Genomic DNA, 15,723 nt, shown 5'->3' with positions numbered 1-15,723 from the left:
AGGATATAGTCACCAAGGCTTAGAAATACCCTAGTTGTCAGCATATTGCTGAGACGCGAAATGTTCTTATCTACGGGGTACTAGTCATACAATGTCCATCTACCTAGGTACCTACAAGAATATGCGAATACAACGGCTGTCTAGTTAGTGGCCAGGTTGCGTGTTTCAGGAGGGTAAAGGGGTGAGGTATCGACCGGAGGAGGGGGTCTGGACAGAGTTGCGCTCTGGCCCAAGCCCGCCAAAGTGGCAGACAACTTGACACCGTCTCCTCAGCGCGTCCGCGTCCGTGGCTTCACCACTCTACATAATAATTAGTAAACCGTGGCACAGGTGCGGACTTGACTGCTCCCCCTTAATCCAGTCTCCCCCAAGGATCATTCTTCTCTTCATTCCACCTTTTCATACAGTAGCTGTTCTATACCTGTTGACTTTCTTTTCCTCCTCCGGCAACCTGGTATTGGCCATCAGCACCATGCGGTCCTCCTCCTCCCTGGCTGCGGCCATCCTTACCCTTGCCGGCCTTGCTGCCGCAAGCGACGTCCACGACCTGCAAAAAGACAACTTTAAAGATTTTGTTGCCGAACATGATCTGGTGCTAGCAGAGTTCTTCGCCCCCTGGTGCGGTCACTGCAAAGCTCTGGCACCTGAGTACGAGGAGGCCGCGACCACTCTTAAAGAGAAGAACATTCCTCTAGTCAAAGTCGACTGCACCACCGAAGGTGAACTGTGCAAGGACTATGGTGTCGAGGGATACCCTACCGTCAAAGTCTTCCGTGGCCTCGATAACATCAAGTCATATCCTGGTGCCAGGAAAGCTCCAGCGTGAGTACTGCCCGTTGCCAGCGGTTGTGTCCACGCTGCTAACTGGAACAGCATTGTTTCATATATGACCAAGCAGCAACTACCTGCTGTGTCTCTTCTCACTTCAGAGACCCTTGACGACTTCAAGACCACCGACAACGTCGTCATCGTCGCCTATATCGCCTCCGACGATAAAGCCTCGAATCAGACCTACACTGCTCTTGCAGAATCTCTAAGAGATGAGTACATTTTTGGCGCCTCCAATGACGCCTCTCTCGCAAAAGCCGAGGGCGTCAAGCAGCCTGCGATTGTTCTGTATAAGGACTTTGACGAGGGCAAGAACACCTTGGAAGGCAAGTTTGAAGACGAGGCGATCACCAAATTCATCAAGACTGCTTCCACTCCTCTAGTTGGCGAAGTCGGTCCGGAGAGCTATGCTGGATACATGAGCGTATGTGTTACCCTGCCCGATATGGACGACTCGCGTACTCATTGAATTACAGGCCGGAATCCCGCTTGCTTACATCTTCTCGGAAACTCCTGAAGAGCGCGCTTCCTTGGCCGAGGCCTTGAAACCGGTCGCTGAAAAGTACAAGGGTGCCATCAACTTTGCAACTATCGATGCAAAGGCCTTCGGTGCCCATGCTGGCAACTTGAACTTGCCCACCGACAAGTTCCCAGCCTTCGCGATCCAAGAAACGGTCAAAAACGAAAAATACCCCTTTGATGGCAACAAGCTTACCGAAAAGAACGTTGGAAAGTTCGTCAAGGCCTTTGTTGAGGGCAAACTCGAGCCCAGCATCAAATCCGAACCTATTCCTGAGAAGCAGGAAGGGCCTGTTACGGTGGTTGTTGCCCACTCTTATAAGGACATTGTCTTGGATGACTCCAAGGATGTTCTGATTGAGTTCTACGCTCCGTGGTGCGGACACTGCAAATCGTAAGTTTCCCGTGTCACCCCATACGAAGATCTTTGCTGACTCTCCCAGACTTGCACCTAGCTATGAGAAATTGGCCAAGCTCTACTCTTCCAATCCCGACTACAGCTCCAAAGTGGTTGTGGCAAAGGTTGATGCTACATTGAACGATGTCCCGGATGAGATCGCTGGATTCCCAACCATCAAACTGTACCCAGCCGGATCCAAAGACTCGCCAGTCGAGTATTCAGGTTCACGAACCATTGAAGATCTCGCGGCCTTCATTCGTGACAATGGCAAGCATGGTGTGGATGGATTCGCCGCCAAGGACGAAGACAGCGAGATGGAAGACGTGACGTCCGCTGCCAGTGACACTTTGGCTAAAGCTGCCCCTGCGGCCACCACTGCAGCTGAAGAAGCCTCGTCCGGTGTTGCCGATGTTGTCAAGACAGTAGTCAGCGAGGCTGCCGAGGCTGCCAGGACGTTTATCGCAGACACGGATGACGGCGGTCCTCAGGAACACGACGAATTGTAAACTAGGTACCACACAAAACTCCCTGTACGGATATGCGACTTTAGTTCTCGCCACGGTTTTACAGTGCCTCGGAGGGCCTTTGGGTGGTTCGGTTCGGTCGTTTTCCATGGCGCACCATAAAGTCTTGATCTTGCTATGCTCTGCTATAGAGCAGTGTCCTTCTAGCGGCGGCATGCAAGCTGAGTCGGCTGGTCAATCGGAGGAATCGATGACAGCATCCGTTAAGGGTAGGGCTGCAGAAAACCAGCAAGTCAGGACACTCGGCTTCTTTGGTGTCGGTCGTCCAGACTTGCGATGGCTGATGCTGTGGAGAGCCACCTAGTTAGTTCACGGTCCTTATCCAGTGTATCGTTCGATGGACCACTCGAGTCATGGATTGCCGGCATATGAGATACGGGATACAGCAGCAACGAGGGATGGATGTAGATTGAATTCAAGACGATAAGAACCTGAACAAGTCGCGCTAGAATCGAATGGGGTTTCACTCAACACTGTATCCGTATGTAATCTTCTATTAGATACGATATTGAGGTGATTCGATTCCATGTCACTTACCTTAGGTGGCTATCAAGTGTCCTGCGAGGTAGTCTTTACAATTCAGGAGTCACGAGTTCAACCCAACAGCATGCTATGCTGCCACCGTATTCACATGTAGTGAGTGATACATCTCGCCCCATGGACGGATACAAGGTATATACAGGATCAACCGCCTGGCCTAAGGCACGGGAGTAACCCCCGGTCCGTATCTCTCTCTAGCAGCCAAAGACACAATCGACCAGTCCGATCCATGCATTCTTGCGGGGGAAAGGCCGATCTGTAAGGTATATATGTACGTATGCATGCATGCACTCCTGCCTGCTAGCCATATGTCGCGGGACGTCTCGTCTAATGATGTGTGCACAGCCTTGGTCTCGGCTTCTTATGCTGTCGGCCTTTTTGATTCCATAGCGTAAAGGAAGCAAGGTCGGTGGGTAGGTTGGATGTGTCCTCTGGGTTGCAGAATGTGAAGCCGTATTCTTCACCCAGGCTCATTTCATCTGATTGTCTTGGTGCGGTGTAGCTTTCGTCGTTTCAATCTTCGCCGTCTACTTAGGGACTTTTGAATGGCTTATCTTCGAGGCGTTCCGTATCGCGTACACGACTGATAGGGCTCGATCATTCGTTCAGTGCTCCGGCCTTCCCCTGTCAGCTCAGCTGTGTCTAGTGTTCTGCCATATCGCTCTGGTGTGCTGACAGCGGTCGTGTACATCGCGTAATATCAGCCCGTTCACTCCAGTCTGAGTCGTGTAGTCAAATCATCTCAAATCAATTTAGGAGAATGTTAGGAAACATGGGGTTTGGACCTTTCGGTTTCGCTGTTGCCGTGCTTGCATTCAAGGTTGCGTTTGGATTCACGGTAGCAATACTTGCTCTTGTATGCGCAAGTGCATGCGCGTTGTTGCTCGCCATAGCCCGTCCGATTACATTATCGTCACTTGGACCATGACCATCAGTCGGAGGAGGCATACCGCCGGTGCCATCGTCGAAGCCAGCCATTTCAATGCCTCCGGTCGCATCCGTGTCCATTCCATCCGCCTCAGCGAAGCTCACGTCTGCGCTAAGGAAGGCGTCGCCATCGAACAGCGGGTCCTGGAAGATGGTCGGCATGCTGAGATCGAAGAAGCCATCAAAGAGGTTATCAAGGTCATCGAACTGGTATTGGTACTGGTCGTTGAAAGATGATGGGATGTTGACCGGGTCCCCACTGTAAGGATGGTCAGATCCAGGAGCTGGCCTGTTGTGAGGGGTAGGCGGGATCAACCCGGTATAAGTGTTTGTCGTCGCACTAGTACCTGCGATGGATTGGGGAGTGTGGCTTTGATTTGTCGATCGATTATGTGCAGCGGCCGTGGGCGTCTGTGTAGATGCTGTGAACGCTGTTGGGGTAGTGGTAGTCGTTGAGCTTACAGCCTGGCCATGGTTATCGTGCTGGGGCTGCGTGGAGTGCGTGGCCGCCGCATCAGAGAGAACATGCAGTGCATTCCCGGCGTTTCCATCATGGGTATTCCCACGTGCATTCCTGGTGCACTTGGTCGTTGCTTGGGATGTACCGGAACAACCAGGTGGCTTGGGGTCGAATGGGCCGAACTTACACACTGCGACTTCGGCGTCCATGGCATTGGCAATGTTGTTTATCGAGTACTTCGACACGCTAGGTTGCTGGAGACTCCTGAGAGCTTTTCGACCTAGCCGTGCCATCGCATCTGCTGTCCACCAATACATACTGAGAGCCTCGAGTGTCTCGCATCGCGTGGCGAGGTCCGCCTGCGCTTGTTCCGGGTCAACGTTGGCATGGTCACGCAGGGAGCGGTAAGCTACTGTCAGAGAGAGCCCGACGGCATAAGGAACCAAAGGGATCGGGGCAATGTGGGTGTGTCCGCCATTGGAGAGGAGTTGTTGGATTCGGTCGGCGGCGGAGATGCGACGGGCGTAAGATGCGGTGGTTGGTCCGCCGGCGCGGCAGCTCAAGATGGCTGTTACGTGGTAGCAGAGTTCCAGTACGTCTATGGGAAGGAACATTGGTTAGAAGAGTCCATGGGAGGAAGTGATTGATGGATTGGGCGCCACTTACTCTGCTCACATTCGGGAAGCAACGAGAGGTCTATATCTTGGGTCAGCGAGGAGTATGTAGGGAACTCGGCCTCCCAGCCTGTGGTGTCAATGTCTGCGGTGGGTCTGTAGAACTCAATGACCTGATCGAGAAGATCGCCAAGACGAAGCCAGACATTGATGACCAGGTTATTTGGGTCAGGGTCCAGTGGTGGGCGTGCAATGTCGATATCTCGATTGGCAATCATGATGGGCCGGCCTCCTAGACAGGCGTTGATTTTGTCCAGTGTCCAGATCGTCCACCACAGCATAGAGTTCTGGTCTTTGGGAGTACGTCCTGCGGTTAGGATGTGAAGTCCCGCCGTCCAAGAGTCGTGGATTGCAAGGGCCAGGTGTAATGACGAGTCTTCAATCCCTCCGGGACCGTCATTATGTAGATGCATCAAGGTCAGGATTTGGATTTTGGTGACTCTATCGGGTTCCAGGTCTGCCTTCATCGCCGCGTCCAGTCCGGTATGGAGACTTCGAGCAAACGGGATTGGATCAAGCAAGGGTCCATCATCGTACAGGCGCAAATACGGTGCAGCTTCTTCAGCCTTGCAGGTGACTAGGCATATTGCTTGGATGAGAAAGATGGAGCACCGCCCATCTGTATAGTCCTTCAGGAGCTGCGGGCTGTGCATGATGGGCAAAAGTCCGCCGAGGCATGCGATATACGTGGTGATGAGCGCATCTTGGGTCGCCTTAGGGAGGACTCGAAATGCCCCCACGGCTTGTAGGTAGTTTCGTTGGTGACCGGTCAGGGTCCTCCGTCCGCCTTCGGATTTGCCGTATTTCTCGACATTGACGGGAGTCTTGTCCCCCGATTTCGGTTGGGGGCCAAGGTCTTCTGATGGGAGCTCATCCTGCAAAGAACGAGGCTGCTGCACCCAAGTCCCCACACGGCTGATTCGCGTCGCGCCTTGGGAGCGTGATGATAGATCTGTCAGTATAGACTCGGGGTTCGTGTCACCGACGAAGCGAATGGGTTCTTTGTGCGTCAGGTTGGGGAGAACTCTGTCGAGGCCGGCAGAATCGGCCTGTTGTTCTGGAGGGCGCTCGAAGGTATGATGACAGCGCTTTTTGGCAGCGCGACATTTGGCACACGCTCGAGCGGCTCTCTTGCGACTGGCAAAGGCCGCAGTATCTGCTTCCCAAACGACTTGCATTGGGAGCGATACACGACGTGACGAGAGGAAGATGATGACAGGAGGGGCGGAAGCTGCTGAAAAGAGGCATCTACCCGAACAGCCGCAGCCAGGACAGGAAGCTTTGCCGAGGCCTAAGAGGCCCTGACAGTCCAATCACAATCACCGTATTGGCCGCTAGCCCGCAAATGAACTGGCACCACTTGGCACCTACCTCTCCTCCGTACTTCGTATTTCTGTCTACCTGCGCTGTTTCGAAAACACCGCCAACCTCTCCGACGCGGCCTGATCTCGTGTCTGGTGAACTCGACTGACATGGGCTGACACGAATATCGACAATGCTCCCCCTCACATGTCAGATGCATCAGCCAAACAGGCTAGCACGCTTGTTTCTTGCAGAACATGGCAGAAGCCGCGGCAGAGCAAGGGTAACTGCACTTTCACTCGTTCTATCCCCGCCATACCAGGATCACCACCATCCACCATGCTAACACCTGATCACGTATCTCGTATTCCGTATGCGATTTCTCCATCAGTTCCAATCATCGTTTGCCTTCAAGACGACGCCGCGAGACGCAAGGCGCCAGCATAGGATGTATCTTCCTCGATGCGTTCCGGGGGATCCCTATCCCCATCCCTACATCACCTCCACAACTTGGCTGTCTGCCATACGAGACGCTGCGGGGTCAACTGCTTGTCAATAACGATCAGGAGACTGACTTATGAACCTGTCGACGCAACTTTTGTTGTGTTTCGTCCTTCGTTTCCTCATACCTATCCTCAAGTCTCCATTGCTCTAGACAAGCGACACCGAAACTGAATCCCGTGTAAAGAAACCGCAACGTTGATCCTTCAGGATGATCCAGCTTCTACCTCTTGCTGTCTTCCTTGTCACATCGGCAGTCGTCTTTGCTGCCATCAATGCTCTCAGGTCTTCGCGCCACCGTGCCAGAATATCACAGCAACTGGGGTGTCAAGCCGCCCCCATGCATCATCACAACCTCCCCTTGGGCGCTGACACTGTCGTAAGACTGATCCAGGCCGGCAATCAGCATAAAATCCCGCAGGAAGTGGTAAAGCTCTATGAGGAGACTGGACATCCCACTTACATGCAACGACTGCTAGGCTCAACTATCATCGTCACCCATGATCCGAAGAACATCCAAGCTATGCTTGCCACGCAGTTCCACGATTTTGAACTTGGTGCTTGCAGGCGGAATATCTTTTCTCCCATGCTGGGCATCGGTATCTTTACTGCAGACGGCAAGACCTGGTAAGTGCCTAAGCTGCCCATGTCCCGCTTCAGTCTCGAGCGCAGCAGAACGTGGTCAGTTCTTACAAATTGTTCCATCGTACTAGGGAGCATGCCCGAGCAGCTTTAAGACCACAGTTCACCCGCGATCAGGTAGCCGACCTGGACCTTGAAGAGAAACACGTACAAATCCTGTTCAAACATCTCCCCGTCGATGCACTAGGATGGACTGTCCCAACGGATCTTGCGCCTATCTTCTTCCGGCTGACCATTGACTCTGCTACCGAGTTCCTGTTCGGGGACAGCATCAACTCCCAACACGCAGCCCTAGCCCAGAACGAGTCCCTCCCACTAGCCTTCAACCACACCAACGTGGCAGAGTCTTTCGATCATGGAATATCTTGCTTGGGCATCCGCACCCGACTGAGCACGCTTTATTGGCTCTACAATCCATCCTCGTTCCGTGAAGCCATCCGCGTGGTCCACGATTTCGCAGACTACTGTATCGAACGAGCAGCCACGACCAATCCCTCCAGCGAGGAGAAAGAAAGTCGCTATATATTTCTGAAAGAGCTCCTGAAGACCACAGACAACAAGGTCGAGGTTCGGACTCAACTTTTGCACATCCTTCTCGCCGGTCGAGACACCACTGCTGGACTATTGGGCTGGACGTTTTGGGAACTCGCGCGCCACCCAGAGGTGGTTCACAAACTTCGAGCCGCAGTCCTCGACACGTTCGGGCCATACACCTCCGACAACAAGGACATCACCTTTGCCAGGCTCAAATCGTGCACCTACCTCCAACATGTCCTGAATGAAACGCTCCGCCTGTACCCGTCTGTCCCGCTGAACGGCCGCCAAGCGACCAAAGACACGACACTCCCACGAGGTGGCGGTCCCGACGGACTGAGCCCGGTCTTCGTCCGACGCGGACAGGAGGTGTCGTACTCCGTGTACGTGCTACACCGCCGCCGCGATATCTGGGGCCCGGATGCCGACCAGTTTATCCCAGAGCGCTGGTCCGCTCGAAGATATGGATGGGAGTATATCCCGTTCAATGGCGGGCCGCGCGTATGTCTAGGCCAGCAGTTCGCTCTGACCGAGGCCGGCTATGTCATCTGTCGAGTTGTGCAGCGATTCGATGGCATTGCGAATTGCAATGAATCCGACGAAGAGCTGCATAACTACAGCCTGACAACCTCTCCGATGAGTGTGAGGGTCAGACTTCATCAAGCTGCCTGAAACGGCCAGGATGTGTTCTGCTCCGGGTCACGCAGCCTAGGTTGCACTCATCTGCTCGACGAACAAAGACTGGTAGCAGGGAACCCGGTTGTCCAGAGTGTTTGCTCAACCACCCCGGACTTCTGAGTATGCGTGTGGCTTGAACGACGTGAATGTCAAGATTGATCTGACAATGCCAACCAAATCAATCGACACAGGTGGCTAGACAGGTGACTAGAGGAGGGAGGACGACCAGAACGAACTTGAAGTACCTATCCTTAAGTCGAGCCTACCAGAAGGGATCTTGAACCATATATACCTACCTACCTACCTAGGTACTTTCGCCTATTGGGGGTAGAATTTTTCATAATATAGGTAGTAGTTTATATTGTATGTATTTTGCTAGTCATACTTATAAGTTACATGGCCCCTTCACTCGACGCACCGACCCCCCATCTTCCGACCTCAAGCATAGCCTCTTCGCCTCCTTCGGCCAGGACGCCGCGGCCGTCGCCCATGAGGCCTTCTAGACACAGCCAGGGGTCCCTGCCGCCTCCCCAGCGCAGGACTTCGTGCTTGAAGCGCTCACCGGCTGCTCTATCAAGCGCGGCGGCATCTTGGCCATCCCTGAACACGGCGCGCCAGACCTGTCGCGCAATAGCCCGGTCGAACAAATACGAGTAGTAGCTGGCGCCGTAGCCGTACAAGTGGCCAAAGAAGCCCTGCCACGCCGTCTGGTGCGGCTCCGGCACACTGCCATACTTGTCCCAGACATCATGGTACACGGCGGTCGAATTGTACCGTCCTGTGCGCAAAGCCTCGACCGGCCCGTTGGAATGGTATACCTGGTCCAAGATGGACATGAGGATTTGAGCCTCGTTGTTCCAGGCCCCGGAGCGTTCGGCCTGTTTCGTCCTCTCATGGGCCAGTGTCGCCAAAAGCTCGTCCGGGATAACTTCGTCGGTCTGCCAATGCCGGGCAAAGCTCTTGAGCACTGCTGGGTCGGTCGCAAAATATTCCATCAGGACCGAAGGAAGCTCGGCAAAGTCTGTGGCACAGCGCGTGCCGGAGATGCCTTGCATCGACGTGCGGCCAAGGATGCTGTGAATGGCGTGGCCCATTTCGTGGAATAGCGTCGTCACGCTGTGCAGCGACAGAAGCGACGGGGCCGGGCCCACGGTTGTGCTGGGGTCGGGAAATCCGCACACCAAAGCGATGATTGGGATCTGATAATATGCTTGCCCGTCGGCGAGATCTCCGCTATTGCTGCCGCCGCTGGTCGAGCTGGGGCTAGAGGTAGAACTCGGGGCCACCAGCGTTGGGAGGCCGTTGTTCAGAGCTTCGCCTCGTTCCTGACATTCCCTGACTTCTTCGTTCGAGATCTCTCGCGAGCACAGTAGGGTAAAGTGTGCCGGGTTCGGCAATTTGCCTGGCCGAGAAAACAGGTCGCAATACATGGTCGCAATGTGCTCTTGTTTGTCCGTGTATACATCCAACCTCCTCACCTCGGGGTGCCAGACTTCGCCCTGTCGGGTTTCTTTGGGCACGAGCCGGACGCCGTACAGCGACTCAAACAGGTTTGACAGCCCCTGCATGACATGCCCGAGGGCGAAATAGTTGCTGACATTTTCGCGTAGGCGAGACTTGGATGTTCGAGGGCCTGCTGCAGCCTCGACTTGTGCCAGCTTGGCCAATAAGTAGGAATGGTCCCAAGGATTAATTGTCGTTGCACCATGGTCGATGTTGCGCTTAAGCTCTAGGAGTGGTGCCAGCTCCTTCCGAACTTGCACCGTGTTGTTTGAATTCAGAGATTCGAGAAAATTACTTACAGCTGCTGGTGTCTTGGACATTTTGTCCGCCAGCGTCATCTGCGCGTAGTTGTCATAGCCAGTGAGCTTGGCCAACTCGGCGCGACGAAGGAGGAGCTTTTCGAGCCGTGCTATTGTCTGCTTAGACGCCGTTCGCTCTGCCACATAAAGGGCTTCTCTCGTGGTAGGGTTGTTGGCCGAGTTCAGGATCGCCTTGGACGCCGTGCTGTAGACAGGTATCTGTACTCGTTCCCAAGACTTGAGCCCTTGGACCAGAGTGGGATCGACGCCGTCGAGCTGCTTAAGGGAGAGCGTGATACGGGTCCTGGCATGGTCCATTTGATTGACGAAATCGGTGCCTACCTGAGCAATTTCGTTCGACAGAGAAACAAACTGCTGCCTCTGCTTCTCAGGGAGATCGATGCCGGACTTGGCAAAATCCTTCATCAAGAGCTGCGCCACCATCTTCTCCTCCTCGTTCCAATGGGACAGTACTTCAGGCATGTCCCACGCCTTCTTCAGCTGCTGGTTCAGTCCGGTGGTCGTGTTCAGCTCGTTCATGTACTGGAACATGAGAGAGTACGACGCCGACGCGGCTGCCGCGACCGCCGCGTCTGGATGTATGCTCCTAATAAAGTCGGACAGGTCTATGACCCGACACAGCAGGTCGCTCAGCCGATCGAGGTCTTTGGGGATGGCTTTGTACTGCTCTACCGTCGATGCGGCGAGCGTTCTCTCTACCAGTCTCTTGCATTGGGCCACCGATGTCTCTGCAAACTTTTGAAAGCCCCGCGGAGTAGTCAGATGGTTGTTCCCAATCAGTCCCGAGCCTGTCTTCTCCGAGGTTCGCCATGTGCCTTTGTTGTTGAAGACCTCCCGCAGCAAAGCATTGTCACTGTTTCGCGCGGGCGCTGCATGAAGGTACGCAGACTCGAAGGAGTTATCTGCCACAGCAGCAGCGGCAGCGGTGCCGGTGGCCGTAGAACGGTGTCGTTGCTGCTGGCGGAGGCATCTGGTACACGTCCATGGCTGCCGGCGCAGCAGTCTGTGCATACTTTTAGAAAAGGTCCGAGGTCAAGTTGTCTCGGCCGTCAGGTGTTGCGAAGCGGCCGACAATCCTTGTGCGACGCTGCACACACCTCAACGACGGTAGCAGCAGAAGTACCTTGTACCTTGGTGCCTCCTCTGTCTTGGTGCTGGCCTCGTAATGACGGAGATGTGCATATGCAGACTTGCTTCTAGAAGCGAAGCGAGAGGCTCGTAGCACTCAGAGACAAAGACTGGCTTGCCGTGGTCAGTCTTCGCCAAGCCCGATTCGCCCGCGAACCTGAATCCTGGACCTGAAGCTCGACTTCAAGTTGCGTGTTTTCTGCGAGCCCGCCACTGCAATTGCCAACCTCTCCAGCCATGGCGCGCGCACGAGTCTTTCGAGCTGTAAGTTCGTCTCTACAACCGGCGTACCTATTACCTAGCTAACCGTAGCTGCAGTCCAGGCAGGCCGCCTTCTTAGTTCTCGGAGGAACGGCGGCCACTCAAGCACCTCAATCCCTCCGCTTCCGCACCGCGTTTGCAGAAGCTCCCTCCAAAGACACCGTAAAGCTCTCCTCCAGCCTCCAGCATCCAGCCTTGATTTGTCCCCTCTAGGTCTAACTGTGCCGCTCTTTAGCTCCCTGAAAAGAAACCTATATACTCCTCTGATTCCGTCTTGCCAACCGTTCCCGAACCCTCACCGACCTCACCAGTTTCGAAGCCGAATCCACGCTCTCCGACTCCGACAGACAGGCTGACGGAACAAGTGAAAAAGGCGCGTCTCTTCCTCTACGACCAATCGCTGGCTGCCGAAAATGGCGTCAACGATCTGTTGACCTGGGCGTTCAAAAAAGAGACCAACTTGACCAGCACCATTGCCTCATTAGCTCCTGCACCAGAGACCGGTGAACAATTACTGCCAGGGGTTATCTACGTTCTCGTTGCGACCATGGCCGGGTCAATCGTCAGTCGGAACCGTGGCATCTTTCTGCGAGCAACATTCCCATTGGCCGTGGGAGTTACGGCAGGCTGGCTGTTGATCCCGGTGACCATGCGCAACACCTCCAACTTGATCTGGGAATATGAGGAGAAAGTGCCGGTCATCAGTGAGACGCATCTTCAAGTCCGGGGCTTCGTGCAGGATGCCTGGAGGGCAGCGAAAGTACATGCGAAACTAGCCACAGACTGGGCGGACGAGACGACCAGCGAGACGCGGAAAAGGGTTGAAGACTTTGTGTCCAAGGGGAAATAGACATGCCAGTGGACTTTATAAATCAAAACAGGGACTTTGCTTTCAGGCAGGTGCGTGTATGAGCTGGGAACTCCTGACTTGCCTTGTGTACAGAATGAGATGCACTTATCGTTCAGTCACTGTCCATGTCGACATCAACCTTGAAGCTGCTCACGTGACCGATGGTGAAGGCGGGAGAAGTGAAGTGGAAAGCAGAGGACTGTTTCCAGACGCACCGCTGCTCGTCCTCGGGGTCGGACCATGATACACGAGGCTAATCGGATCGAATTGAGATGGTAGGTGGGTAGAGTTAGGGTTATATACTCGGGAATATCCTTGTACTGGTGTCCGAATCCGCATCCACATCCGCATTCGACTCTCTATTTCTGTACAAATCTAGACAGAGCTATACTGTATATAATGTATGCATTACGGCCCAGGCCCAGGCCTACACTCACTTTGATCTCGCGTAGGCTCGCTCGAGGTCCCGGTCCCGGTCCCGGTCGTTCAGACTTTGGACTGCGCAATGCCAGGGGCCGGAGGGGCAATCTCGACCTGCATGTCCCCGACCTTTTCTTCCATCCTGATCTCCTCGACGGCCAGATCGATCTCGTCGATCAGGACGATCTTGTCGCCGAAGTCGGCGGCGATCTCTTCCAGTGACCGTTGTTTCGTCTCCCTGCACAGAGTTTGACTGCGTCAGCGTAGCACGCACGGTTTGGAGGGCGAGTGGCAAACAGAAAAGAACAGAACAGAACAAAAAAAAAAGAAGAAAGAAAAAGACCAGACCAGACCAGACCAGACGCAAATAAAATAGAAACGTCCCTGACGTACTAATAGCGGAAAGGCAAAAACGAAGACGCAAATCAGGCAGGCAAAAAGAAAGTGACTAGCCATCCAGTTGTAGGGGACTTACGGGAAGTAGAAGTAGGCAATGACCAGGAAGAAGGCAGAACATGCGACGAAGACATAGTAATAGTTCTCGTGGATGTTGGCGAAAGCGCTGGGGCCGGCTTCGGTGACTGATTGCAATCACGGCACATTAGCTTTGGTCATTGCAACACATCCAGCATGCTCCGCTGATATGATGTATTCTGCAGGAACATCTGTGGATGGGAAAACAAAAAAAAGGGGAGGACACGACGTGCGTGTGGGAAGGATACATGTGCTTACGTGCGACGTTGACGATGAAATGCGACGCCGAAGCAAGACCCATGACTTTGGACCGCAGGGCGATGGGCAGGACTTCGGCGCCATAAAGCCAGGTTGTGCTGTTGAGCATGCCGTCTGTAAGACACGATGAATTAGCATGCCATCTCTGCTTCGTCCTTGCGCGCTTGGGACAACACCGCGGGGCCGATACCCGGCACGAGAGCATGGTGGACACAACTCACAATATGTGGTTACGAAGAGATAAATTCCCAGGACGGCGAAGCCCTTGCCGACTTGGTTGTTGCTGTTCTGGAATTCGCGCTGCATGACGGCAGCATAGATCTCAATGACAATAATGCCCATGAGACCAGCGAGGATCATCCTGTACCGACGTAATGTAAGCATTTGTCCAAAAATATGCCAATCCTGTTTGGCAGAACCAAATCAACATTGGCGTAGTCCAGCGTGGAAGACCAATTCGAGTGTGCTGTAACATACTTTCGACGACCCCACTGGTCAGTGAGAAATCTGGTGGTGAGGGCGTTGGAGAGAAAAGCAATGGTGCCGTAGACCGAGGCGAGAATGAGGATCATGTGGCTATTGATCCCCAAGGATTTGAAAAGGATGGCTGCGAGCGTGGTCAGGAATAGGGAGACTGAAGCCATCCACGGAATATTTGGACCTACTTTGGTAGTACTATAGAAGCCGTCAGTTTCGAGAGCTTGACCACAAAACCGTGCGATGTTTAAGGAGAGAGGCTTGCTTACCTGAATGACATTGACGCCTGTGAGACTGGTCATAGTTTGGACACCAATCGACCTGGTATAGAACAGAGGTCAGCGTCAACGCAAGAGCAAGTAACAATGGAAATACCACACATACACTAGAACACGGTGTCTGAACAGCTGGAACACCTCTTTCAGTGATTTGATCTCTCGCTGCATTTCAAATTCGATTTGCCGACGCATGAGGGTGAACTCCTCGTTTAGCTGGGAAGGGTTGAGATCCCGGCGGATCCGCATAAACTGGCGACGTGCCTCGTCAATCTTGCCATTGCGGACCAACTCACGAGGAGAGTGCGGCATGAAGGTGAGAAGGCCAATGAACAGCATGATACCCCAAGGTATTTGGACACCGAGAGGCAGCCGCCATTGAGTGGGACCATAAGGCGCATACGAACAGGCGGCGCCAACCCAATTCGAAACCATGGTGCCCAAGGAGATGCCACAGCCCGAAACACCTCCTATGAGGCCACGGTTGTGAGGGGCAGAAATCTCGCTGAGGTAGACGGGAACAGTTGAGACCATGCCACTGGATGCGGCCGTGGTCAGCATTTGCAACAGATTACTTTCAAAGAGGGCAGATATCAAATGCGCATACCCAACAGCATAGCCAGCAAGCGCGCGACCAGCAAGAAACATGCCGATGTTCTGAGAAGCGGTCTGAATGACAGTGCCTGCCGTGACAATAACACACAGCACCTGCATGAAGCGCAGGCGGCCGAGTTTGTCAGCGACCAATGTCTGGGTCAATGCCCCGCAAGCCTCGCCAGCAATGTAGACGGAAACGACCTTTTGTCCTGGTGTAAGCAAGTCGCCCTGGGGCACGTCTGCGGAGCCAGGCTTACTGCGCCAGTCAATCCCTTCGAAGGCTCCTTCATGTAGTTGATCCAGCTCTGGTGAGCGATGGCTAAAGATCTGATCAGTCCGGCCTGTCTAGACTTCTTTTCTTCCCTTGACTAACTGCTGGTTGCGATCCCGCTGTCGAACCCCTGGTAATTTGGTGTCAGTCTCTTGTCATTGAGTAAAGGCAAAAGATGATCGTACGTATAGAAATGTGCCGATAGCGGCGAAGAACGCCACGCCCAGGGAATACCATGCTGTGCCCGCCATTGTAAGTCCTGACCTCGTCGTGAAGATACTCAGTTCAGAGATGTAGAGCGTCGTATGCTGCTTGTTGATGGGAAGGTCACAACCAGAACATGAGGGACCAGACCAGCAG

General features: G+C 53.9%; 6 protein-coding genes across 6 annotated transcripts; 3 read left to right on the top strand and 3 right to left on the bottom strand.

Annotated features, from left to right (window-relative positions):
- Nucleotides 1-472: 472 nt before the first annotated feature.
- Nucleotides 473-2,253, top strand: A1O3_02666 (protein disulfide-isomerase A1; the record flags this gene model as incomplete). The annotated part of the gene is made up of 4 exons (XM_007732806.1): nucleotides 473-822; nucleotides 874-1,252; nucleotides 1,305-1,741; nucleotides 1,791-2,253. The coding sequence occupies 4 exons, from the start codon at nucleotides 473-475 to the stop codon at nucleotides 2,251-2,253; spliced, it is 1,629 nt and encodes a 542-aa protein (XP_007730996.1).
- Nucleotides 2,254-3,558: 1,305 nt separating this feature from the next.
- A1O3_02665 (uncharacterized protein) lies at nucleotides 3,559-6,050 on the bottom strand (the record flags this gene model as incomplete). The annotated part of the gene is made up of 2 exons (XM_007732805.1): nucleotides 3,559-4,796; nucleotides 4,865-6,050. The coding sequence occupies 2 exons, from the start codon at nucleotides 6,048-6,050 to the stop codon at nucleotides 3,559-3,561; spliced, it is 2,424 nt and encodes an 807-aa protein (XP_007730995.1).
- An 836-nt stretch (nucleotides 6,051-6,886) lies between these two features.
- Nucleotides 6,887-8,523, top strand: A1O3_02664 (uncharacterized protein; the record flags this gene model as incomplete). Its single annotated transcript, XM_007732804.1, has 2 exons — nucleotides 6,887-7,302; nucleotides 7,389-8,523. The coding sequence occupies 2 exons, from the start codon at nucleotides 6,887-6,889 to the stop codon at nucleotides 8,521-8,523; spliced, it is 1,551 nt and encodes a 516-aa protein (XP_007730994.1).
- A 398-nt stretch (nucleotides 8,524-8,921) lies between these two features.
- On the bottom strand, nucleotides 8,922-11,363 carry A1O3_02663 (uncharacterized protein; the record flags this gene model as incomplete). Its single annotated transcript, XM_007732803.1, has 1 exon — nucleotides 8,922-11,363. One exon carries the CDS (start codon nucleotides 11,361-11,363, stop codon nucleotides 8,922-8,924), a length of 2,442 nt encoding a protein of 813 aa, XP_007730993.1.
- Nucleotides 11,364-11,717: 354 nt separating this feature from the next.
- Nucleotides 11,718-12,591, top strand: A1O3_02662 (uncharacterized protein; the record flags this gene model as incomplete). Its single annotated transcript, XM_007732802.1, has 3 exons — nucleotides 11,718-11,744; nucleotides 11,799-11,903; nucleotides 11,977-12,591. 3 exons carry the CDS (start codon nucleotides 11,718-11,720, stop codon nucleotides 12,589-12,591), a joined length of 747 nt encoding a protein of 248 aa, XP_007730992.1.
- Nucleotides 12,592-13,077: 486 nt separating this feature from the next.
- A1O3_02661 (uncharacterized protein) lies at nucleotides 13,078-15,614 on the bottom strand (the record flags this gene model as incomplete). Its single annotated transcript, XM_007732801.1, has 12 exons — nucleotides 13,078-13,249; nucleotides 13,487-13,592; nucleotides 13,744-13,857; nucleotides 13,965-14,104; nucleotides 14,221-14,350; nucleotides 14,409-14,418; nucleotides 14,490-14,541; nucleotides 14,605-15,033; nucleotides 15,103-15,293; nucleotides 15,350-15,411; nucleotides 15,466-15,493; nucleotides 15,549-15,614. 12 exons carry the CDS (start codon nucleotides 15,612-15,614, stop codon nucleotides 13,078-13,080), a joined length of 1,500 nt encoding a protein of 499 aa, XP_007730991.1.
- Between the last annotated feature and the right edge of the window lie 109 nt (nucleotides 15,615-15,723).

This window comes from Capronia epimyces (assembly GCF_000585565.1).
Source record: "Capronia epimyces CBS 606.96 chromosome Unknown aczIQ-supercont1.2, whole genome shotgun sequence".
In the NCBI taxonomy this organism is placed as follows: Eukaryota; Fungi; Ascomycota; class Eurotiomycetes; order Chaetothyriales; family Herpotrichiellaceae; genus Capronia; species Capronia epimyces.
Note: the sequence above shows the minus strand (reverse complement) of the source record. Positions and strands in the feature narration are given on the sequence as shown.